The 24555-nt window shown below is 42.9% G+C and overlaps 1 protein-coding gene and 1 long non-coding RNA gene across 2 annotated transcripts in view; both read left to right on the forward strand.

The window, feature by feature from the left end:
• Positions 1-7211, forward strand: part of gria1a (glutamate receptor, ionotropic, AMPA 1a) — a 69775-nt gene extending 62564 nt beyond the window's left edge. The window contains 6 exon segments of the mRNA XM_047584751.1: positions 623-757; positions 2702-2755; positions 2757-2793; positions 2796-2863; positions 2865-2894; positions 2896-7211. Of these exon segments, the coding sequence (XP_047440707.1) occupies positions 623-757; positions 2702-2755; positions 2757-2793; positions 2796-2863; positions 2865-2894; positions 2896-2973 (402 nt within the window). The 3' untranslated portion in view covers positions 2974-7211.
• An 897-nt stretch (positions 7212-8108) lies between these two features.
• On the forward strand, positions 8109-15842 carry LOC125008361. Its single transcript, XR_007112878.1, has 3 exons — positions 8109-8132; positions 9272-9338; positions 14594-15842. It is a non-coding gene; the product is annotated as an uncharacterized LOC125008361 (long non-coding RNA).
• The last annotated feature ends 8713 nt before the right edge of the window (positions 15843-24555 follow it).

A 24555-nucleotide genomic window follows, 5' to 3' on the forward strand; every position in this document is an offset into this window, starting at 1 on the left:
GCGGGAACAGGCGCGCCTTCATAAATTCACCGGGACCCCTGACCCATCGTACCTTAACGCCGCTTCTTCGGGTTCACAACATTTCCCGCTCTCAGCTGTTTTTTTTTTGTTTTTTTTTTAAGAAGCCCCGTTTTATAATCAGAGACGCAGTCACAGCAGTAAAATATTTATTTTTTTGTGGAGTTACACCGTCCTATTTGTATTCATAAGTCTTGCATGGATGCTGTGCCTATGCTGAGATAAATGCTCCAGGTTCGGTCTCGCTTTATTAGTTGCTAGCTCTGTGAGATCAGAAAAACCATGGTTCAATTCAAACTCGTCCAGACATCATATTAAATACCACTTTGTGAGACAGGCCTCTATAAAATTTATTTTTATCACTTTTGTTTTGTGTGTGTATTTTGTCCTGTGTGTGTGGGAACTCTTAAGTATGTATGAGCTTCAGTGTGTGTATTTATATATATGTGTGTGTGTGTGTGTGTCCCTCCTCTTGTGATTTTCTTTTGTGTGCGTGTAAACGTGTGTCCGTGAATAAAGTTTCATGTCACATGCTTTGCTGCCACTATCCTTCCTCACCTCTCCGCTCCCTCCCATCCTCCCCCCTTCCTCTCCCCACCCCCAGGACAAGACGAGCGCCCTGAGCCTCAGCAACGTGGCGGGAGTCTTCTACATCCTGATCGGGGGCCTGGGCCTGGCCATGCTGGTGGCGCTGGTGGAGTTCTGCTACAAGTCGCGGACCGAGTCGCGCCGAATGAAGGTGTCCACCGCGCGAGCTGCTGCCGCCTCAGCCGCTCAGGCCTTTCACTGCTCAGCCTTAGACAGTGGTGCTAGCGCCCCCTACACAGAGCTGCAGAGCTACGGCCTGTACGCCAACAACACTGTTAAGATATAAGGGCAGAGCACAGCCACGGGGTAGGAAACGCTGTGATCAATCCATGATGATGATGATGATGATAATGATGATGATGATGATGACATCCGCCTCCACCCTCCCGCCCATCTAACCGTGATCACAGTAGGGCCTCTCACGGCTTCCACCGCAGTGCAAACGCTGTCCTGTACCTCTCTCTTCCTCTGCAAGTCTTGTCACTGATCCTCCTGCAAGTGTTGTTGAATCACTTGATTTTAAAATTGCCCTTATGCCCGTTTCCTTCGTGGCAAATTTTTTTTTGTTCCCTTTGAAATTTCCATGTAGCGATCACGAAACGAAAATCCCACCCGTTGCAAATTCCATTAAAGCGCCATATTTGCATTTTCCTGGGATGTATTTTCGTCTGGAACGTGTGTTTAAGTACGCACTTCACATTTTAATTCCAGCTTATAGAAATACCCCTCGCAGGCCTCTTGTTTAAATAGCATCACGCCACTCATTACAGTAATCCTGTGCACACTTTTCAGAAATGCCACAGGTGTAAAGGCAATTTAAATCACAGTGGTTCATCTATCTACCTCTGTCGCTCCGAGCAAACCTCTCCCCTGCTCCTTCTTCTCTTTTTTTTGCTGACTGTCTCGCAATCGCAGGGCCCATTGTGGTGAACATCGTTTATATGTATACCATAAGGCTGGCCTGGTGGGGCTCGCATGTCTTCCATTGCCGCTTTAACCTGGAACAGTCTAACTCCAACTGTTTGTTATGTGCCGATATCTGAAAGTAAGGACTTGTTGCCCGGAGATGTGATATTTCTCCCCCCGCAGCTGTGATCCGGTAGCTGTTAGTCATCTGCTCCGTGGATCAATTTACAACAAACAACCTTTGATTTATTCTTCCGACATCAAAGCCCCATCGGGACTCACTGATATACTCTTCGCGTACACAGAAAAAATAAAAAATGAAAAAAAAAAAAAAATCTCGAGGAAAGGGCCAAGACGAGGAGCGATCTTCTCCGTGAATCTCTCATGTTTTAATCAGCCCACGAAGAGACACCTGATCAGTATGCTGATGTGACTGGCGAGGAGCCTATTAGTCCAGCGGTGCCTTTATGCTGTTTGGCTTTGGGGGGAAAAAAAAACAAAAAAAAAAACAACAACACCGATCCAATTAGAGGTCGGTGTGATTCTCCAATCCCCGTGCAGCACTTACCCGTTGCTCCAGATCGCACTTGATTTGCCCAATTTAATCAGCTATAGAATAGGGGACGCAGACAGATGCCGGAGAGGCATACGTGCGCATACACACACACACACACACACACACGTATGCGCAAGCGCCTCACACATCATTAGCTCAGCTTTTGAGCCCGGTGGCTTTTGTTGCGCTACACTGGAGAATGGAGCTATTAAACCAATGAGTGCAGCCCCAGCTCCCTTCTTACTGCCCACACTTTGCTCTGCTCCTCCTGTTACAAATTAGGACATTTGATGCACAATGGCCGGCACCACGGTTTACCACCCGCGACTATCACTCACACCCTGATAAAGAGGATAAAAACCAACATCCTATGACTCCTAACAGCCTACTCCTGAGTCCCTTGGCGTGCCAGCACCGCATTCAGTTAGAAACATAAACAGCCTTGTACTGTATGTGCGGATTTTTTTATTTTTTTTTTTTTAAGCCAGAAAGAAATTGCATAGAATTCTGCAGATTTAGGCGATATCTGTGTGCTGCTAGCTGCTGCATTAGTCTCCTCCGTTTCAGATTTTTACTGTACGATTGACTGATACGACCCGCAGACTAACTGTCTACCCGCTTGTTTTCCGACAGCAATCCATCAACGACGCCATGCGCTGCTCCACCCTGTCCCGGATGAGCGGCAACGGGAGCGGCGGAGAGAACGGACGAATCCTCACCCACGACTTCCCCAAGACCGTTCAGACGCTGCCCTGCATGAGCCACACCGCCAGCATGGGACTGGGTGCCTCTGGCATGTGACCCTCACGTTACCGTGCTGGCGGCGACGCCACAGGCAGGGTGGGGCAGAAGACGAAGAGCACAAGACTCTGGTAACCTCAAAAATCATGGCCGTCCGGTTTTGACCCAATCCATTCTCCCCGGCTGTCAAACGCGCCCGACTCGAACAAGACTCGACCTACTGCCAAAATGCACTCTGAAACCGCTCCTCGCAAAACTTTGGACAATTTTTTTCTAATCAGTGGATGTTTGAAAAAGAGATAACCGAGAAAAAAAAAAGAAAGAAAAGAGAAAAAAAAGGAAAAAAACTGAAGGGAAATGTGCTGCAATAAAGAAGCCGTCGAAAGGGGCGCGTTTTTGAATTTTTTACGGTGTTCGTTTGTGTGGAGAAAAAAAAAAAAAAGAGAACTTTATTCTTCAGTGTGACGCCTGCGCTGTGCCATTTCGATGGAGCTGTTGACGTTAGTCCGCGTGTGCAATACCTTCACCTCCACTGCTGACCTTGTACTACCTAGATGCTTTCTGACGGCCGACGGAACGTGGCTTTGCACAGACGAGGCAGAGGAGGACAAACAACTTGTGACTGCTCCGACGATCCCATATCGTTTTCCCCCGGACGTTCCCGCTCTCTTTCACTCTCACATTTACGCTCCATTCTGGAAAGACGACGTGCTCTGTGTAGCATAGACAGTTTTTATGAAAAAGTACGCGGTTTTACACTGTTGTGATGGCGCGGAGCGCTTGGTCGGAAGTGGTCTGATTTGATTTATCCTTGACTGGGTTAGGTTAATGCTGTTTACGTCAGCAGTCTAACGCCTAACTGCAGAAAAAAAAAAGAAAAAAAAACGACAACAATGCATTGCTGCTACACCTCATTTAACACATCATGCCTTGTCTATGTGCCATATGACCAATCTCACAAATGCACGCAGATACACTGCACACTTTCTGTCAGTGGGCCATTTCTTTGGCCAACCTTGACCTGTATGAGAAAGAGAACAAGAGTAAACACACATTATTTTGAGACTACTGAGTGACCTTACACTGTATTCTACCCAGCCAGTCTATTCGCAGCCCAGAACAAAGAAATCGACAAATTTAGATACAATCTGGAGAAAATATCCCTCAAACTATTGTTTGAGTCAGCGCTGCATGATTCACTCGCTCCTGTGCTGTATTTTCAGCCGTATTTGATTTTAATGAAACGGGCAGTGCAGCTATTCACTCTCAATTTATTGAGAGTGGCATATCCCCTGCAGATTGCGCGCGGCCTATAAAAGGAAAGTTGGCCTCCTCTCGCCGCTGCTAGGAAGGAGGCGGAACCGAAACGCTAGGTGTGACTGGCAGATTTACAGTCACTATTATCTGCGCTCATTGGGAGTCAAGGTTACGGCGGCCGCCGCCGTGCCGGTTTTCAGCTTCGGAGTTCTTGCTTTCAGATCACGTCAAGTGAACGGGAATCTGAGTGGCAGGCCCTGGACAGTAGAGGGCAGAGATGACAGAGGCCAGACAGCTAGGGTTTGACATGTAGGCCCTAAAGTGAAATTCCACTTCAAAACATTTAATACTTTCAACATAAAATCACTGTTGCGGATGTGCTTTGCATTTCTCTGCCCGTTTTGACTGAGCGACCGGCAGCGGAGAAACAAAACCTTGGCTGCTTTTGTTATTTCGTGTCGTGTTTTAATAGGTCACAAAAAGAAAAAAATACCTGCTGTTGTTTCTTTTTCTTATTGTTTAAAATTCCGGTGGGTTTGGAGGATGATTCTGGTACTTTTAAAGACAAAAATGTTGCGAGAACACTGTAACTGGCAGCTGCAAAATGGTTGTGTGGTAATCAAATGGGGCATTTGTCCACCGTTTAAGTGTTTTATTCCACTGACTTACAGTACACCCGCCAACACTATAGAAAGGGTTCCTATAAAGACTGGGTTTAAACGTTGTAAAGTACAAAAAGTGGAGCTTACTGTTAGAAGATGTTTTCAAGAAACTAAAACAAACCGAGGTTTGTCTTTTCCCATTTCCGAACTGCTGAAAGTGATGACGCTCCACACCTCGTAAAGCTTTCAGACTACCTTTGGGAGACAGGGACATTCAGAAGTTATAGCCGTCTGTGCTACAAATGAAGGGCATCAGTCTTTGACCATTCACCGGGCATTGCAGGCTGCAGTATAGGAAAATAAATATATCACCAAAGCACTTTTTGTTAAAGAATAATGCCGTTCTAAGAGTGGAGGAGACTTTTGCAGGCAACTTTTGGCATCAATACTCACGAAAGGCCAACTGAGTCAATCAGTTACAAAAACAAGCACCTAAAGTGGACAAATACTCCTTTGGGTACTCTGCAGTGCAGCTATTCTCGCTCCGAAGCGAGCCTATGTTCTCTAACTGCGATGCGAATTGATGCTTTTTGCTCCTGTCCGCACTCTTTTCATTCGTTTTCGTGTGGGCGAGACAAACTTGCTGTCACATATTACTGGAAAGCAATAAGTCAAATAATCAAGATGCGACGACAGTTTGTGATGACAGTTCAGATGGTGACATAGGGCCGAATATTTCATGTTTGAAGACATGCACATTCACGAGCTCACAAACATGTCTTTAATATAAATGTTTTTACGTGCTGAGTGCAGCCAGACGGTGTGGGATTCAGCCAGCATGATCGGCGTCCATGTTCATGGTACTGAAGCCAGTGCAACAATGTGTTTGATAGTTATCCGAAAGCTTTGAGTTGATACCGAGATCGGTTCATCGTTGGCTTTAGTCCTTTTGCGGCATTTGTCGACGATGACAAAAACATAGACTGTCGCCAGCTTAGTTTTAGGAGAGCAAGTATCGTCAAAGCAGGAGAGAAAACTAACCATTTTTCCCAAGGCTTCACCGCCAGAAGCTATGTAAAAGGGTACATTATGTGCCTTCTGCCAGCAGGAACATCTTTTCCTTATACTGATCTTTCAATCTCTCCCTCCACCTACACAAATGTTGCACTGCGGAGTACGGCAATTTCACGCACCTGGATTCTCAGAAGTCTTTCAGAGAAAATACTGGAAATCTCTGCATTTAAGTAGATTGTGGGGAAAGTGGCAAATAGCAGTAATTCATAACAAGAGATATTCAGAAAAGCACTGAGCGTCATCTGCGCCCCGAGGTGGATGTCTACAAGTCTAAACACTGTCCAGCGGTGCGTTCTTACCTTAAGGTTACTCGAAGGTTGTTGCAGGAAATGGGATTTTCACCGCGGTTAGATGCGAGGGGTCAGCTTCACATCGTACACCGCTCACTCCGGCCGACCTCTCATTTCACAGCCAAGCGCCTGTACAGAGGCAGCGCTCATCCTCCACGTCCCTCCACAGCTGGCTGTGCATTGATTTTATTCTTTTCCTCCATAGTTTCTGCTTTAAAATAAAAAATAAATAAATATAAACAAAGCAAAAAGAATCATGGTACCAAATCTAATGTGTGACCTCTTTCCTCATCATACAAGCAAGAAAAAAAAGGCAGTTAGAGTTTACTCAGATCATACACATCTCCACCTGTTATGTATATAAAAGGATTTTTCTCTCTCGCCCCCGCCACCACCACCACCCCCCAGTGAAAATGTTTGTTCTCCTTTTCAATCATGCCTCAGTGTACCAGAATTAGTTTCCTGCTGCGTGAGTACTTTTCCTTTCCTCCTCCATATGCGTCTTCTTTTGCCGATGATGTATTTATTAGTACACAGCACAGCACTCTTCAGTGGAGGCTTTACCTTGGGAACATGTTTTATATGCCATAACAAGATTTGTAAGAAAAAAACAATAATAATTTAAAAAAAGAAAGAAAGAAATAAGGACACTCGACGTTTGTATTATACAGAGGAGCTGCTGTGCCTGGAAAGTGGCACTTTGACGAGCAGAAGACGTAAAACACACACGTTCACGTTGCTGAATAGTCCATAGGCGCTGATGTTGGTTAAATCCCGTTTTGAGTTGGTTTTGTTCTGATTTGTTGCAGTTTCAGAAAGCATTTCCTGTCGGTATTTTTTAAGTGCTTGAAATTTAACGCCATGTGAATATTTCTTTGTCGTTTTTCCCTTTTTCACAGTAATTTACTACTGAAACCTTTGTTCACCAGAGACATTATTAATGTTGTTGTTATTTTTTAAATTTTGAACACTGGAGTGTCACTGAGTTTTAAAATTTAAAGCAATGGTCAGTAAATGGGTGCGCAGTTTCAAAAAAATAAAACCTATATATATATATATATATAAAAGAATACAACTATTAGGAAGCAAAACTTTTGAGAAATAAACTTTTTTTTCTAACCAAAGTGTCCTGGAAGGAAGTCATCATGCTTTTGTAACTGAATAAAGGAATAAACTATGGATGTTTGTTCAGCTTTATTTCCACGGGAGTCGTATATCTCGCAACCGCGCCTGCAGCAAATGGGATATGACTTTAGATATTACAAGCGGAGACGGATAAAACGGTGCCTGGGTCTGAAGGGAGTGCAGTGATCCAAAAAGAAATAATCTGAGGCGGTCTCCCTAATTCAAAAGAAAACCAGAAAACCTACACGAGCTGAAAGAATATTAAACACAACTGAACTGTGCTGACTGACTGGTCCTCATCAGGATCACGTGAATGAGTGTTAAAAGTTTAATTGAGCAGCACCTTCACGTAAAATTCACTTGAATTCAGTTGCATTTGTCCGTACAAGGCATTGTACGGTCAACTTAAATGTAGTGAAGCACTGATCATTAATAACATGGGAGCCTCAGAGAAGAAAGGTGAGGAGCCCAGTGGGTCATTGCAGCAAACTAACAGCAGTTTATCAAGTGGAAATACTTCACTGAAGGTGAAGCTCATACTTCTTAAGTCAGTCCTGAAATAAAGCTAGCAGAAGAACCAGGTCCAAATCCTCTGGACAACTGTCTGGTGAATTTCAATGTTAGAAGATTGTCAGGGACCATGCAGTCAAGGACAAACAGGCACAGGTATACGTTTTGAAAAATGGGTTTTAGTTTTACCCAGAACACAAAAATAATCGACAAACAAACTCAAGCAGCAGACAGAATTGAGGCCTAAAAGGGCGTTGACTAAAGAAACTAGGCTCGAAGTACAATAAAAATAGAAATAACTAACAAGTGAATACTAAGAAGTAAGACTCCATCTTTTCTCCCCTCACCCATGATGTCACAGTTAATGGTCTGGTCCATTTCCCGGGGTTTCGGTCTTTAATTAAGCCCCGCCCTCTACCGTATCTTTTGGACCAGACCAGGAAGGAAGTGGGAACTCCAGGAAAGGTAAATGTTTGTTTTTGAATGCAAGGCTATATTCTAGACCTTTAGTTGTGGTACACACTCTGGAGTACTATTAAATGTTGTCAATGGTGCTAAGTTATGTATGGCCAATATGACAGACTATACATACCTGTAGCACATGAAGTGTCTGTTGTCAGCATTTGCATTCAGGTCAAGAATATAGATTTCATTGTTGCAAAGCTTTATTTTTATGTGTTTTTATTGGTGATGTCACCAGCAACTAGTCTGTGTCGATTTGACTTCCACCACTTAATGGTCGACATAAAAAAATATAAGAAATAGAAAAAGATAAATACATGATTTGCATTTGTAAAAGCAGGTGAGTGAACCTCACCTCATTTTTGGGACAGAAAAAAAATGACACATGTCCTCTGCTATGTTCAGACTGGGGTAATTGTTGTTTGTGGTAGTTGAAACAAGTGGCAGTCATTATGTTTTCTCCAAGCACAGTTCATAGAAGATCACATTTTGGAGACATTACAGCTATCACTCACTCAACATTACAGTTCACATCTCAAGAGCTGATCTGAAATGCAGATTTAAACCGTTTTTAATTTATTCCATTAGCATATTTTATCGGGTCAGACTGGGGCCAACCAAAGAGCTCAGAGGTTTCTTTGAAAACACGATTTCTGGCTTGTTACAGGAGAATTGATTCAGTCAAGAGACTCGCCTAGAAAAGGAACCATTTTGGGAATGCAAAATGTGTTCTGAACCTGAGGCCAACCTCATCACCCCCACGAAAAATGCTATGCTGAGCACAGGAGGGGCGATGATAGCATTTCTCCTCTGGGAATGTAGACTTTACAGGTGGGAGCTTAGCTTTTGTAATGGTATCTGGGGGAGGAGTAGTGTGTAGTGTGTGGAGGGCCAGGGTGAGCAAGCAAAGTAGGCAACTTAAATGCAGTGAGTTAACAATAATAATAATAATAATGATAATGCATTTTATTTGTGGGCACCTTTCAAACTCAAACAAAACTCAAGATCACCTTACATGGAACAACAAAACATGCAATGTAATGGCATAAAAGACAGAACAATGAGTGGGAATTGTTCAAAAATATTTGATGTACTGAAATGCTCATAGATTTGAGTTTTTGTTTTGTTTTGTTTTTTGATAGAAATGGCAAGTCTGAGATGGAACGGAAAGGTAGAGGCCGATGGACGAGATGAGGACTTCAATTGCCGGTGAATAGTGTCAATTTTATTTTTAAAGAAAGTCATGAAATTGTTAGAATTGATGCAGTTGAGTAGAGGTGAGCTGTGAGCCCAACTTTACAAGATCAGAATAGTGCTTGTTTTCGTCTTGTGGAGATAGCATCCTTATAATGAAGAACATGGTTGTGATGCAACCATTGTGCACAGTGTCAAATCCATTTATGAAGTCACTACTTGGCTTAGGTGGACGATATACAACAGCAACTAGTGGGAGTAGGAGCTGTTCGTTGTGTTACGGTGGTTTCAAATGGTAGAAACAATGGTGCAGACATGGGTGACCCTTATTCGTAAGTGAACTGAGCCCAAAGTTGATGTTGCTGTTGTCGTGTTTGACATTCTCATTAGCTGGCCAGTACTCTGCGGTCAACTTCCTGACCACCATTTCTTGAGGAGAGGCGAATTACTGGTTTAGAGTTGTTGAAGTGTAAGCCCGCAAACACAGACACAATGGATATGTTTCCAATAGGAGAGGTGAGAGACGTCCAGGTGGAGTTGTAGTGCCGGGGGATGCTTAGATAGATAAATATGTAGTTGGAAGAGCTTCGCCGTGGGGTACTGAATTACTTAGCTGTTTATTGATAAACATAATTGCCAAGGATAATCCAACAGAGGCTGGTAGCAGTCAAACGTGAGGCCAGAAAGTGGCAGGTACAGGTAATCAAGGCACACACACACATGAACTGAGTTACACTTCGTACAACCAGGACAGATTCCACCTCACCCACGTTGGTGAGTCAGAAATGAGTACAGAGAAAACAGTAAAACAAAAAAGGGTTAAAAAGAGAGGCGTCAGCTACAGACAGAAAACTGCTTGGCCGACATGAATCCACCTTGTTCCGACACCAGGCCAGAGTGAGATTTGAAGACCTCCAGCATAAATTGACAATTTCACTTCCTCCAAATCAAAACTGTCAGCAGATATAAATGTTATCGAATCTGTCAAAAGTCTTAAGGGCAACTCTAAGAACATGACGAATGAAGGTCAACAGAGGTAGATCTATTTTAATCTTTCTTGTGCTTGGACATAGGATGTATCAGACTGTGGACCAGTACTTGCTGACCTAAGTGAAGAAAGTCAAGAAGACTTGACTACTAAACATGTAATGGGATATTTGTGCAGTATTTATAACTTCCCTCGCAGGAGAAAGGTGGGCTCACTGGTCATGCTTTCTTGAACCTCCGCGGAGATTTATTTCAGGAAAAATGTCACCACCAACAGCAAAACTTGTTTTCCCCTTACCTGCGGCCTATTCAACTTGCTCAGTGAACTCAAACTGTCAGTTCTGGGGAGAATGACGACTGTCTCCAGGTCGGCAGATAAAGAGTTGGCATTCTCAGCCAGACTAAAGCTGTGGGGACAGCGAGTGGAGAGGAGCATATTTGACGTGTTCCCAACATTAGCTGGAATTTTGGAAAGGCAAGGCTGGACCTTTCTCCTCCCAGCTGGTGTCGCCTGGCTTCACCGTAAACAGAATTTGACTATTATTTCAGATCAGATATCCCAGTAAATGCTAAGGAAAGGACCCATAACTCATCTGTGAGAGTGCTCTAGGAATGAAACATTAACTCCTCAAGCTTGCAAATGATGATGCACTGAAACTTTCTGTATTTTTGACATTAAGTGTCTGCCAAATATCCTCAGATAGTCATTTACAAAAGCACCGAAAGCATTACTTCCGTTTCCAGCGTCACACAGTATTTCAGCAAAGTGAAGAAGAATGCCAACAGTCGAACATGCTTTCTGTCTCCAGACGAAGCTCAGATGGGGTCATTGTCTTCGCAGGAAAACAAGCTGCTAAGCTCTAATATATGTCCGGTGCAGCTTTATTCAATGCATCATGCTCGACTAACACAGGGACCTGCGAGGATCAAAAAAGGTGGTCAAAAGGTTGTGACTGTGCATGAGCTCCGCTGATACAAACGTGTGCATTTAGAAGATGGCTGAGAACAAATTGAACAAACGGAGGCTTATCAGCTGTAGCCAGTCATTTAAACAAAAAAAGAAAACACACACACACACACACACACACACACACACACACACACAAACAAGTGAACCGATCATTTTTTTTTTTTTTTACATCAAGCTTCAAGGTCACTGAAGCTGCTGTTTGTGCTCCACTAATCCTGTGAAAATCACTCTGTGATTAATTTATTTTATTGGTTTAGCGATTCATCTATTTATTTTTCCCGTCTGCGTCTATCCCCCTCTAATCCCCCCCCCCCTCCATACGCGTAAGGGGTGAACAGGAGAAATGGCTTTCATTACCTGGAAGTAAACATTTCATGCAACGCCGTCCCTCATATCGCTGTTCAGCCTGGGAGAAGGCTTTGTTATTATTATAATGAAGACACAAATATAGAACGTGTCACTGTGCGCCGCGGTGCTTATTGACTACATGTGTATTTGTGCGCCTGTGCGTTGCATTAGAGATAGCAGGGTGTCATGCTGTGTCACACCCCATGATTAGTGACATCAACTGCCAGAGAGGGCCCCACTCTTTCTCACTCTGACAGCCAAAAGCCTGCTATATAATTAACATCTCTCTTCTCTCTCCTTCTCTCATTTTCTTTGTCTTTCTCTGGGTAGGTGTTTTAACGGGATTTTTAATAGTTTTGTTACCCTCATCTAATATTCTTGTTTACGACTTTATGAAGTTAGCTTGTTACACGTCGATCAGTGGTGGAAAAAGATCTAGATTACACGGCCTACGTTGGAAGCCTTGCTCGAAAGTTTCCATTGCACAACAAAATGGGTTCCGTCGTTTTTTACTCTTTTATGTCATGTACATTTTAATATTGTCGTTGACATACAATATAGCTGATCCCTTTTATATGATAGTTTCACTAACTGAATGAGGAGCCATTATATTTTACATAGTTAACTATATCAGGGTGGGGTTTTCAAGCCCCAATCTGGTGCCAGATAAATGTAGTTTATTGAGCGAAAAGTACAATATTTTTCAATATGGGGCTGTTAAAGGTAAATCTGAAAAGCCATCAGCTAACGCTAGAAAAGGAACGATCCAAATCCTCTTGACAGCCCTGCCATCCAAATGTCGCAGCTGAAATCAAGACTGTCAGATCAGGAAGCATTTTTCCAGTCTTCTATTGTCCAATTGTGGTGAGTCTGTGCGAACTGTACAGTAGTATCAGTTTCCTGCTCTTAGCTGACAGGAGTGGCACCCGGTGTGGTCTTCTGCTGCTGCTGCTGTAGCCCATCTTCTTCAAGGTTTGATGTGCGTTCGGAGATGGTATCATATCATCTTATTTGAGTTACTGTTGCCTTTCTATCATCTCCAACCAGTCTGCCCATTCTCCCCTGACCTCTCACATCGCCAAGGCATTTTCTTTTTTGGACCATTCTCTGTAAACCCCAGAGATGGTAGATCAGCAGTTTCAGCAATATTCAGACCAGCCTGTCTGGCACCAACAACCATATCATGTTCAGAGTCACTTGACCAGCAATTGAACAGGTGTACCTAATAAAGTGGCCAGTGAGTGTATATCGACAATACACATATGCAGGGCAGAGTGTACAACCACATTGTACACAAATAAAATGCTTCAGGTTCAACACTTCACTTTGAAATGCTCCCCACTAGTCACTTGGAACTGACGCACTTGGTTAAGAGACAAAGTGTCTTCAAGAAAACTCAAACATTTATTTAAGCTTTATTTTAGACATGCCACAACCCGTGTGACTGAGGATCTGTAATACTTGAGTAAATTTTCTTTACACCACACATACAGACCAGTACTCGCTATAGGCCTGGTGCGCGTAAATCTCCCGGACTGCTCAGAGAATTTTACGGTCGCTTGCGTCTCCGATAAACTTTATCTTCGGGAGAATGAAATTATAACCCTAGGTTTTAAGAGCTAAAGTAATCAGCCGTTATCTAAAATTAAGTCTGGCTGTGTAATTTGTCTCTCTGAGGACCAAATAACATCCTAAATTTAGAATGTCCTATAACGCTCGAGTGTCCTCAGCGGTACGAAAAAAATCTAATGAAGATTCTCAGGTGTACATATGCTATTAAAGGCAGCAGGACTATTATGAGGGAGTGAAGGAGGCATTTTGCTGAGAATCACAAAAAGCATGCAAACAAAGAGACAGAAACCGATAATAGAGATGTACAGAGAGAGTATCTTGTTCCAGTCTGAGAGTCATTGAAAGTGAACACTGGCTAATTGAGTCCAGGTGCAGATTCCTCACACTTTCTATCCCTCATTAGAGAACTGTTGATGAGCAGCAGCATCATCGTACCTACGCACACAGACACACTAATAAGGATATTCACAGATACTCTAATAGGGGCAGTTGATTAGCAGCGGAGCCAGTTTCCAAGAGAGCTAGACAAACACAGGTGTGGACTCACCCCAAACAGTTCTATTGAAGGCAGGTTGTGTCACCTAAAATAAACCCTTTTTAGACATGTTAATATTTATAGACTGCTTAATCCAGGGATGTTCAACTAATGGTCCGCGGGTCAGAACCGTCCCATGGCGAACAGGTGTACTGTCGATAGAAATAAAAACAGTGAGCTCAGTGTGTGGGTGTGCAGCTCAACAGCAGACACTGTGTTAAAATACCCGTGAACCACTTTGTAAGGCTTACGCTACATGCTAATGCTAATTTAAACTAGCAATAGTTTGCGGTGACGATAACAAAGAAAAAAACATGTTAAACAAATCCATGACACAAAGCATCTTTACAGATATATATCCCTATCAACCGGCAGGAAAGAAGAACCCGATGGATATGAATAAAATTGGGGTGTTTTGGTAAAATATAACATTTTTTAGGAAACTGCTACACATACATAATGCCACTTTCAGAGTGAAAGCAGTTTTCAGGAAGCAGGCGTGTCACATTCGAAGGAGAAGCGACGGAAGGTTGATGCCGAAAATACACAGTTCAGTATGGATGGGACTGATAAATATGGACACATAACAAATGCAGCGGGAAACCCCATAAGCTGTTTTACAATGTCTGCTTTGTGAATAAAAAATACAATATACGGAGGCACTTCGAGCTAATTGTGATAATGACTATCGACCAGGTTCAGATGCTCTCAAGACAAAAATGAAAACATTTGTTTTAACCTACCAACAAAGCTTTGCAGTCTTCTCCCAGACCTGCACTCTACAGCGGATGGAAACCACAACTTCTCTCCACGAAGCATGGCTACTAACAAAAAAACAACAGTCATTTATCAACGCAGGAATGGTGAAAGAATGCATGCTAGCTGCTGTCGAGGCACTGGTAACAGACAACCAACTGACAGGACGGGTGATATCTTCAATTAAGGCAATCCCTCTGTCGGATACAACAACTGCAAGAATGGTGGATGTTTTAGAGACAGACATTTTCGAGATATCTTGGCTCTAATACCGCCGGAAAGACACACAACAGGAGAAATAATCTCCCAAACAATTCTTGCTTTTTTATTTATTTATTTTTTTTAACGCGACGGACTGAACCTGGGGCTCGTTAACCTGCTTGTTACAGATGGGACTCCCTCTATGTCAGGAAAAACCAAAGGCCTGTCCGCACGACTGTCGAAAAATTGAAATCGCCCCACTGCCTCATCCATCAGTGTCCTCTGTGCACAATTAAGTGGTGAGCTGGAAAACACCGTGGATCAGATCAACACCCAGTCTTCAACACAGACTGTTTCGTAAACTACTTGCTGATATGTCAGCTGAGCACATTGACCTACTTTTACATAACGATGTGAGGTGGTTAAGTGAGTGGAATGCCTGCAAGAGTCTGTGTGCTCAGAGAGGAAATTATCACTTTTCTTAGTCTTTCCTTGACTAATACGCTGGATGGGCATTTTGTGCTGAGATATGCTTTCTAAGTGATGCCTTTCATCATTTGAATGTGCTTCATGTGGGACTTCAAGGGGAGGGATGAAACAGTTGTTGATTTGGTTGAAAAGTTAACTGCTGCTTTGGAAAAGAAACTTGATCACATAGTGTCAAAGTCACGCAAGTAATGTCAGATTATCTGAATAACTTGAGGCACAACTTTGCACAGCGGTTTAAAAAGACTTTGATATTCCCATATAGTTGGATTTTTGTTGTGAATAACCCATTCACCTGCGTACCACACATTTCCCCCAGAGCAGGAGAGTTCCTCAAGTTACATGACATTGGAACTGGAGATGATTGAAATACAAGCGTCATGTGAACTGGAGGATGCGCTTAAGGAAGAGGTCTTCTTACACATGAATGCCATTAAAACAGGCAATCGGGCCTCCTTAGCAGAAGAGCCTCTGTATTGTTTGCTGATCGCCCTCACCTCATGTCAACACAAAGAAAATCAGAAAGTGTGTGACGTTGTATTTTTATTAAACCTGAAGCTAGTTGTGCTTTTTTCACTTTCTTGCATACAAAGCCAACTGGTGCTGTTGCTGTCATTTAAGCTCGTCGTGTTTCTTTTTTATTTTTTTTATTTCTTGCACTTAAACCAGCAGGTGCTGTGATTATTATTTAATTAAGCTTGAAGCTGCTTGTGTTTTTTGTGTTACCTGCACAAAAAGCCAACCGGCGCTGTTAAATAAAATAATTGAAAATGTGTGGTGCTTTGTGTCAATTCAATCTGGGAGTATTAGTTCAGGGATTGTCCAGCCCGAAAACCATAGTCTTCCTACAATATGGCACACAGCAAGATGTAGTTGAATAGCCCAGGCTTAATCCATTCAGTGTTGCTGTTGTGTTTGTGGCTGCAACAGGGGGCACCGCCAAGAAGTTTGGGCCCTAATGGGAAAAAAAAACAAAACACATTCACTCATTTGAATTTCAATTTAGACCAGAAAATCAATAAAATGGACCTATCAAGACTTTTTTTCTCATCATATTTGCATATTTGTAGCTTTGGGATCAATCATGTTTCTTTTGTATGGCTAGTGGATGAGTACATTAGCCAAAACGCACAACCACACTAGTGTGATCCCAGTCGTACGGCCCTATCCTGTCATACAGGACCAAGAATATGCCGCACATAAATAAATTTCACTGTTGAGTAGAAATGGAAAATAAAATGTGTCGGGGCCGAGCATCAGCTGCCATGGATACGTTCAGTGGAGAGTTTCATGGCGTAATCTCACTCGTATGTAGTCACACAATAGTTTTAAAGATGGCAATTTTGACCATTTCGGTACGGAAGGAACTGGAGTAACCGGTCTACTAAAGAAAATTCAAATACAACGTTGTTCCCTTGTGGTAAACATTTGTTGTTTTTTCGCTCGTGTCATACAATATATCAAACCAACTGTTTCAGAAACTTTCACAATCGTGACACCTCAAAATTGGGGTTAGTTCCACTCGGCACCCACCTACATAGTTTTTGTCACCAATGTGTTTTTTTTTCTCTGGTCATCACCACAACTCCCTGAATTTCATCAGTATCTCATGGTCTCTTGTTGCCAGATGCCTGTTAGTCACTGGCTGTGTGTACTGTGTGTATCCTCCTTCTGCTGGACAGTCACTACTCTTATGATGTAGCCCTGTTTTTTTTTGTTGTCAAATCTAATTTTGCAGACAAAACTTCTTTAGAACCTCTTTAGAAGGACTTGGACCCAGGTTGGGACCATGGCAACCATCTACGGTCCAATGTCTGTGAAGGCAACAACATTTAGATAAGCAACCCTTAGTGGAGGCTACCTATTGTCCATGATAATGATGTGAGTCAAGGTGGGTGTTTTTTTTTCCACTGAGTCATAACTATGCTCAGTGTCTGTCTCTCATGGTAGCTGCTGTTGATTTTTGCTGTGGGCATTTTGCTTTTTTAAATCAGGCCTGTTCCCAGACTCTCTCCTTCTCCTTCCTTTCCTTTGCATTTCAGTAATGCTATTACGAAGAGAGCTAGTCGAATTTTGTTGCGGTGTCTCCTCCTGGCATGTGAGCCATGTTATTCCAAATAAGGGAAGAAAGGAAATCAATAGCGGCGAAGACGCTGCTGTCAGACTGTGTTGGAGGGATGGAGTTAAAGTCTCTCCGCCATCAGGGGGGAAACATCTGCTCCTCCTTGGCGGAGCTCAAATAAACTGGCTCGGTGTCTAATAAAAGGGCAGAGCCTCACACAGCTTCATGGATGTTGACTTTTCCTCATTATTTTTAGCTTTTAAGTCACTTGCAATTCACCTGTGTCTCCGTGCGCCCTCGCCTCCGCCTGGCCACTCTTTCTCCATGGGTGCTGCCTGTACAAACACAAGCAGCTGGAGGCAGTACACATTTCCATGGAGGCGCTTATTTTTTTTTTTCCCTTTTTTTCCCCCCTACTTATATATTGTACAGACATAAAAACTGACATATACAGTGGGGGAAATAAGTATTTGATCCCCTGCTGAATTTGTAAGTTTGCCCTCTTCCATAGAAATGATCAGACTCTGGTTTTTATGGTTGTTTACTGGTTATGGGTATAGACAGAATATCAATCGAAAATGCATAAAAAACACACAATCTAAAAGTTATAAATTGTTATGTATTTTATTAAGGGAAATAAGTATTTGATCCCCAACAATTCACTTAGAATTCAGGCTCCTACAGATTGGCTGGTGCGCATGTGGCACGGAGCTGTGCTCAGTCAACTAATTACCAATACTCCTGATCTTAACTCGTCATGTATATAAAGCACACCTGCTCTAAGAATCAGTTTCTTACATTCCAACTTCTACAGCACCATGGGCAAGACCAAAGAGCTGTCAAAAGATGTCAGGGACAAGATTGTAGACCTGCACAAGGCTGGTATAGGTTACAAAACCATCAGCAAAAGGCTTGGTGAGAAGGTGACAACTATTGGTGCCATTATTCGCAAGTGGAAGACCCATAAAAGGACCATCAACTGTCCTCGGTCTGGAGCTCCCCGCAAAATCTCGCCTCATGGAGTGAGGATGATGATGAGAAAGGTGAGGGAGCAGCCTAAAACAACACGGCAGGAGCTTGTTAATGATCTGGAAGCAGTTGGGACCTCCGTCACCAAGAAAACAGTTGGCAACACACTGCGCCGTTATGGATTGAACTCTCGCAGTGCCCGCAAGGTCCCCCTGCTCAAGAAGGCACATGTACAGGCCCGCCTTAAGTTTGCCAGTGAACATCTAAATGACTCAGAGAAGGCTTGGGAGAAAGTGCTGTGGTCTGACGAAACCAAAGTTGAGCTATTTGGCATTAACTCGACCCGCCGTGTTTGGAGGATGAAAAAACGTGAGTATGACCCAAAGAACACCATACCCACGGTTAAGCATGGAGGTGGAAACATCATGTTTTGGGGCTGTTTTTCAGCAAAGGGTACAGGGCAACTTCACCGCATTATGGGGCCAATGAATGCAGCCATGTACTGTAACATCTTGGACAAAAACCTTCTTTCCTCAGCAAGAACACTGAAGATGCCTCGTGGGTGGGTTTTCCAACATGACAATGACCCAAAACATACTGCCAGGACAACAAAGGAGTGGCTCAAGAAGAAGCATATTAAGGTCATGGAGTGGCCTAGTCAGTCTCCAGACCTTAACCCGATCCAAAACCTGTGGAGGGAGCTGAAGCTCCGAGTTTCCAAGAGGCAGCCAAGAAACTTGAAGGATTTAGAGACTGTCTGTAAAGATGAATGGGACAAAATCCCTCCTGCGCTGTGTGCAAACCTGGTGACCAACTACAAGAAACGTCTCATCGCTGTGCTTGCCAACAAAGGTTTCTCTACAAAGTACTGACTTGTGTTGTGCTTGGGGATCAAATACTTATTTCCCTTAATAAAATACATAACAATTTATAACTTTTAGATTGTGTGTTTTTTATGCATTTTCGACTGATATTCTGTCTATACCCATAACCAGTAAACAACCATAAAAACCAGAGTCTGATCATTTCTATGGAAGTGGGCAAACTTACAAATTCAGCAGGGGATCAAATACTTATTTCCCCCACTGTACACGGGTGCACACATGCACACCTCGCCCACAGAGATGCAACAAGACGGAAGCCCTGTTATAGCGTGTAGAACTGCTCGTCTGTCTTCCATCCAGCCCTCAGGCCCTTCCTTTCAGTCAGACTGACTGGCACTCACTGCAAAATGAAATCTGAAGAAAGCATCTTTGACAATGCACAGTTACCCGCTCAGGGCAGTCTTAGTGCTCCCTTGATCAAATACACATAACGGTAACACATCTATTTTTTAACCTTATACCACACGATACATTTTGAAAACGGAGAGCGCATGCTGCAGCATTTTTATTTTCAATTAGGTTTTTGTGTTTTCTTATGGCTGAAGTCAGCGGTGGAATATAACTAAGCTCTGCGCACCCACACAAGTGTTTTCAGTTTCCACTCAGGTGTAAAACCTGGTGATTATGAGTGATAACAGGGCTGCGTTTTCTTGCCCTAACAGGTACTACAAAACCCACGGACGGGAGAGATGACGAGCACACTAATCGGGTCAACTGCGTGTCTGTTTACATGCACTTGAGTAACCCAGTGTTTGTTTTTGTGTGTGTGTGTGTGTGTGTGTGTGTGTGTATCCTGATTTCATAGACCTTGATAAGCCTGGATAAACTTGGCTAAACCCAGCTATGGAAGTTGGAATACTGGTGCACTTAGGCATCCTACATACTGTATAGGGGGAGCTGTGGGCTAGGGGTTGGAGAAGTGGACTTCTACAATTCCTTCTACATCCATGGCTGAAATGCCCATGAGCAAGGCACATAGCCACTAAACTGCTCCCCAATTCCCAGTATGTGTACCAGACCACAAAAACTAATTGACATTTACACCTGGCATCATCCTGAGCCAGCGTTTGACCACTGCTTAGTACCTGTAAACGTAACATGAAAACAGACTGGTGCCAAGGGTCTCACTTTTGGTGTGATGGAGGAAAAGAGTGTCATTTAAGGTAATGAAAGTTACTCTATTTACAGCAGCAAAGAATAAATGTTTTGACCTATTCAAGTTTAGTAACCAGGCTACAGGTAAAGGTGGAAAAGTAATATCCTCACATGACCAAACATCAAGACCAAAGAAGTGCCAGAGGAACTTGTTGGTGGTTTTCCCTTATTCAAAAAGAAGCTTATGCTCCACAGGCTAGCCTGGATATTTGTTTAAGTATCAATAACCAGGATGCAAGTGTATGTAAAATGCATTAACTGGTCAACGTATCGATATGGGTGGTGGGTTCTTGGAAAGTCTGATCTGTTCCAGCTCTTAAGTCTAATTTACTGAAGCTCATACAAAAGAAAGTAAAAGGGCTTAAGCATTTGCACAGACTTGGCAGACCAGATCCCCTGATAATACAGGGTAAAAGACTGAGCAACTCATTTATTCAGCGCCTGTGTTTTTTAAATATTTACATACCCATAACACCTTTCTGAGCTAAGCTTTACATCTTTGTGATCTGACTTAGAAACTGGATTTAGAAGCACCCCACACTAAGAGGCAAGTCAACAGTGATTAAGCCTCAGACTTGTTCAATACGTCTGTGTAAAGTCTGTCTGCGCCGGCTCGGGTTGAAGGAGGTTGAATTTTTCTGTGCTCGTCCAGTCACTGGGTGAGGAAAAGCATTTGGGACCAATCGCAGTGCCGTTGCTTGTGGTTTCCGTCGCCTTGATGAGGTGCACGTCTGGCCACACTTTACCAGTGGCTTGTTTGACGCAAATGTGCAAAGTATTCTTTACATACTTAAATAATGCTAACTTGTTCAATAATTTTTTTAAAAATTACAACAAGTAAAGCTTAAAAGTCAAAGCCTAAACTTTGTTCCAAATCCACTGTGCTGAAACAACAACAACAACAAAGCGGATGATTTTTCTGAACGCAATATACATGCAGTCCTGGGGGAGAATGGTGTTAAGTATTACTTTAGCACTTCAGTGGTCAGTACACACATCAAGACTCACAGTTCGAAGCTTCGCTTATCCCATTAGCTGTTGATTTATTAATGTAATGCGCTTGTGTTGCTCTGTAAATGAAAACGTATGAAGTTATGATGAGTTATTATCCTAGCCGGAGCTTTATTGGTCGCCGCACATCTCTGTGGTGTTGACGGTCACTCTGGGACTGACTGAAAGAGACAGTCAATCAGACAGACAGAGCCTGTTAGTCCGGTACGCCCGAGATTAACTGTCTCCGTTTGAGATATGCGCTCCCACATTGTTGCGGGAGCCAAAAAGTTACTCTGCTGCCAGTCCGCTTGAAGTGAGGGCAAAGCCGGCGCACGCAGCCTCGCATAGCGTCCTCTGTTTCCCAACTGTCCGTCTCGGCGGACGGAGGCCTTGCGCGGAAGATAGATGGAGGTGGTAAACAGGTGCTGTAGACAGAAGGAACAGGAGAGCGGGAGGCGCGGTGAGGGGGAGATGAATGGCAGTACACATCGTCTCGGACAGAATGACAGATGAGGGGATTATGTAGCAGGGCTACTTTCCACTGTGATCAAAGTTAGGGAGCCTCCCCTCGCTACCCAGGTAGAACCCCATCCAATCAGTCTGGTGGATGGGGTCAAAAACTAGAGAGCAGGAAGTACCCTCTGTTTCAGTGTAATATTTCACTCAATAGTCAAAAATTGGCCACTTAAATCCCACCGCTGCAAAGCAATACTCCTATTGCTGTTTCCATTTCCTTGAAAAAGAGCAATTCTTTGAAATGGGAAGACATTTTCCATTCTACCAGTCAATGGATGGGAGCTGCAAGTGGGCAATCTCTTTCGCTTCTCATTTTCATTGTCAAAGTTCTCTTGAAAGACACTCATATCTCTGTCGGAACATCCGTAACTCTAAATTTCAGCCGTATTCTCGCCGGCAGGCACAATGCACATTTAGCTGGCACGCAAATCGAATTTGCCAAGACAGTCACGTCACCTGAAAGGGAATTACCGAAGCCACGGCAAAATTTGGTTTAATGCATTGATTTGAGTGTGCGGCTCTTGACGCGAGCGTGCACGTACGAGTGCACGTGCAGGTGAATCAGTGTGTGAAGCGTGCAGGTGTGATTGCAATTCTGTTAAAAAAAAAAAAAAAAAAAAAACACGGTGTGAAGTAAACCCCGAATAATGGATTCAGCCCCAGTAAGAGTAATCAGTGAACCCTGAGCTCAGCCCATTGAAGTTTAATAACATTCTGAATGTCAGAACACATGACAGCACAGAAACATAATCCCCTCCAGAGAGAGGCCTTAAGCTAACTCTATCTCTCTCACTCTCCATCCCCTTTACCTCTCTCTCCCACTCTCTCTGTCAGAGGCTGTATACACACACATCAACACTGGTAAAGCCTTTTTCAGATTAGCTGGTGTGATTTAAACAGCATTTAAAGGGAAGTAAATAAGAGAGAGTTCCAGCTGAACGGAGTTCACATGTCCCTGCAGGCTTTTGTCACTTTATCACATTCAGGTCCTCTCTGTTTGGTAATTGGACTGAAAGTTACACCTTTGTGGCATCTTCATGCCACGAAGCTTTATGTGTGGCGTCGAGTTTTGCATTTTGGGGGTTATTTCCGTCTTTGTAATCACCACTTGTTGATCATTGCCGTTTTGAAATGCTGATTTTCATTAAGATTCAAGCTGAACTGAGAAAAGAGAGAGAGAGTATTATCAGGTGGCCAGAAACAGGTCCTCATGAATAATAATGCTTTGTCTGCTGGATGTTTAAACGAGCAACTTCCTAAGACGGTGATATGGCAGTGCTGTGTGTCAGGTGTCTTTTAATTTAAGTGGCCTGAAAAGTTTCCTCCATACACACATTAAAAAACATAAAACAAACAAAAAATCCACACAAAAACTCTTGGCACTTTTAAAAATATCCTCATTGCAATTTCAGAATATGAGAAATATCTTTAATTTTATATTTATCTATGTCAGTGTTTAGTTACATACTCTGAATACTGGACCAAGCTCAAGTGGAAACCTATAGGGCTGAGGCTGTATAAACATGGACAATGCATCCCCTCTGATATTGATGACCCAAGCACACTTCCTCCAGACTCACTTGAGTTTTTGTTTGATTAATACTATGCTCTGCTGTATCCCCACCAGTTACAAAGTAATTATACACTGTACTAATTTAAAAGAAAAAAAAAAAAACTAAAATAAATTTTCCCAACCCTCACGCAGTTGACTTGGCAACCAGTAGTGATTGTGATGTCACATCCTGTTTCCATAGCATTAAATAATAAACTAAAATGAAACTTTTCCAAAATGTTTCCATCCAGTTTACACTCGAGTATGCATCACCACTATTTTAACGACCTAAAATGAGAGGAACTATCCTCACATAAAAAAAAAAAATGTGTATTTTAGTGTTTCAGTTCCATCCACTAACATGAAGGAGGTGGAGCTTATGAGCTAAACTGCAGCCGGTCCATGTTGTGTATGTGGATGTGCAAATGCGGATGTGTCAAAAAACTGCAGTTCCTCAAACAGGAACTGGATTTAATAAGGCAAATAGATACAAACCCCAGATGAAACAATGAGTAGCTTCTCCTTTCTTAAACAACAATATTTAAAGATACATCCTGTGGTAATGGAAAAGATGTTAGTCTGTTTGAGAAGGGTCAAATCATTGGTGTGCATCAAGCAGAATGATATATAATGAAAGAAAAATATCTAAAATTGTTCAAGAACTGTCCAACGCATTTTTAAAAACTACAAGGATAGTGGAGAACTATCTTCAAGGAAGAAATGTGGTCAGAAAAATTTCCTGTCTGATCGTGATCGGCCATCACTTAGATTTTTGGGGAAATCAAATCGAAGTTAAAAAAAAAACAAACAGTAGAACTCAGGGCTATGTTTAAGGGAATGGGACTGAACAGCTGTGTAGTCTTAAGAAAACCACTAATCATCGAGACTCACCAGTATAAAAAGGCCTCAGTCTGCTAGGCAGCATTAAAGATTGGACTCTGGAGCAATGGAAGAAGGTCTAGGTTCAGCAACATTATTCCCAAAGAATGAGGTCAGCTGACTACCTGAATACACTGAATGACCAGGTTTTTCCATCTTCCCTGAAGTCACTTGCCTATTCCAAGACTATAGTGCCAAGATTCATGGAGCTCAAATTGTGAAAGAGTGGTTCAAGGAGCATGAGGCATCATTTTCACACATGGATTGGCCACCACAGAGTCCAGACCTGAACCCCACTGAGAATCTTTGGGATGTGCTGTAGGAGGCTTTGCACAATGGTCAGACTCTCCCATCATCAATACAAAGA

This window comes from Mugil cephalus, chromosome 5 (genome assembly GCF_022458985.1).
Source record: "Mugil cephalus isolate CIBA_MC_2020 chromosome 5, CIBA_Mcephalus_1.1, whole genome shotgun sequence".
In the NCBI taxonomy this organism is placed as follows: domain Eukaryota; kingdom Metazoa; phylum Chordata; class Actinopteri; order Mugiliformes; family Mugilidae; genus Mugil; species Mugil cephalus.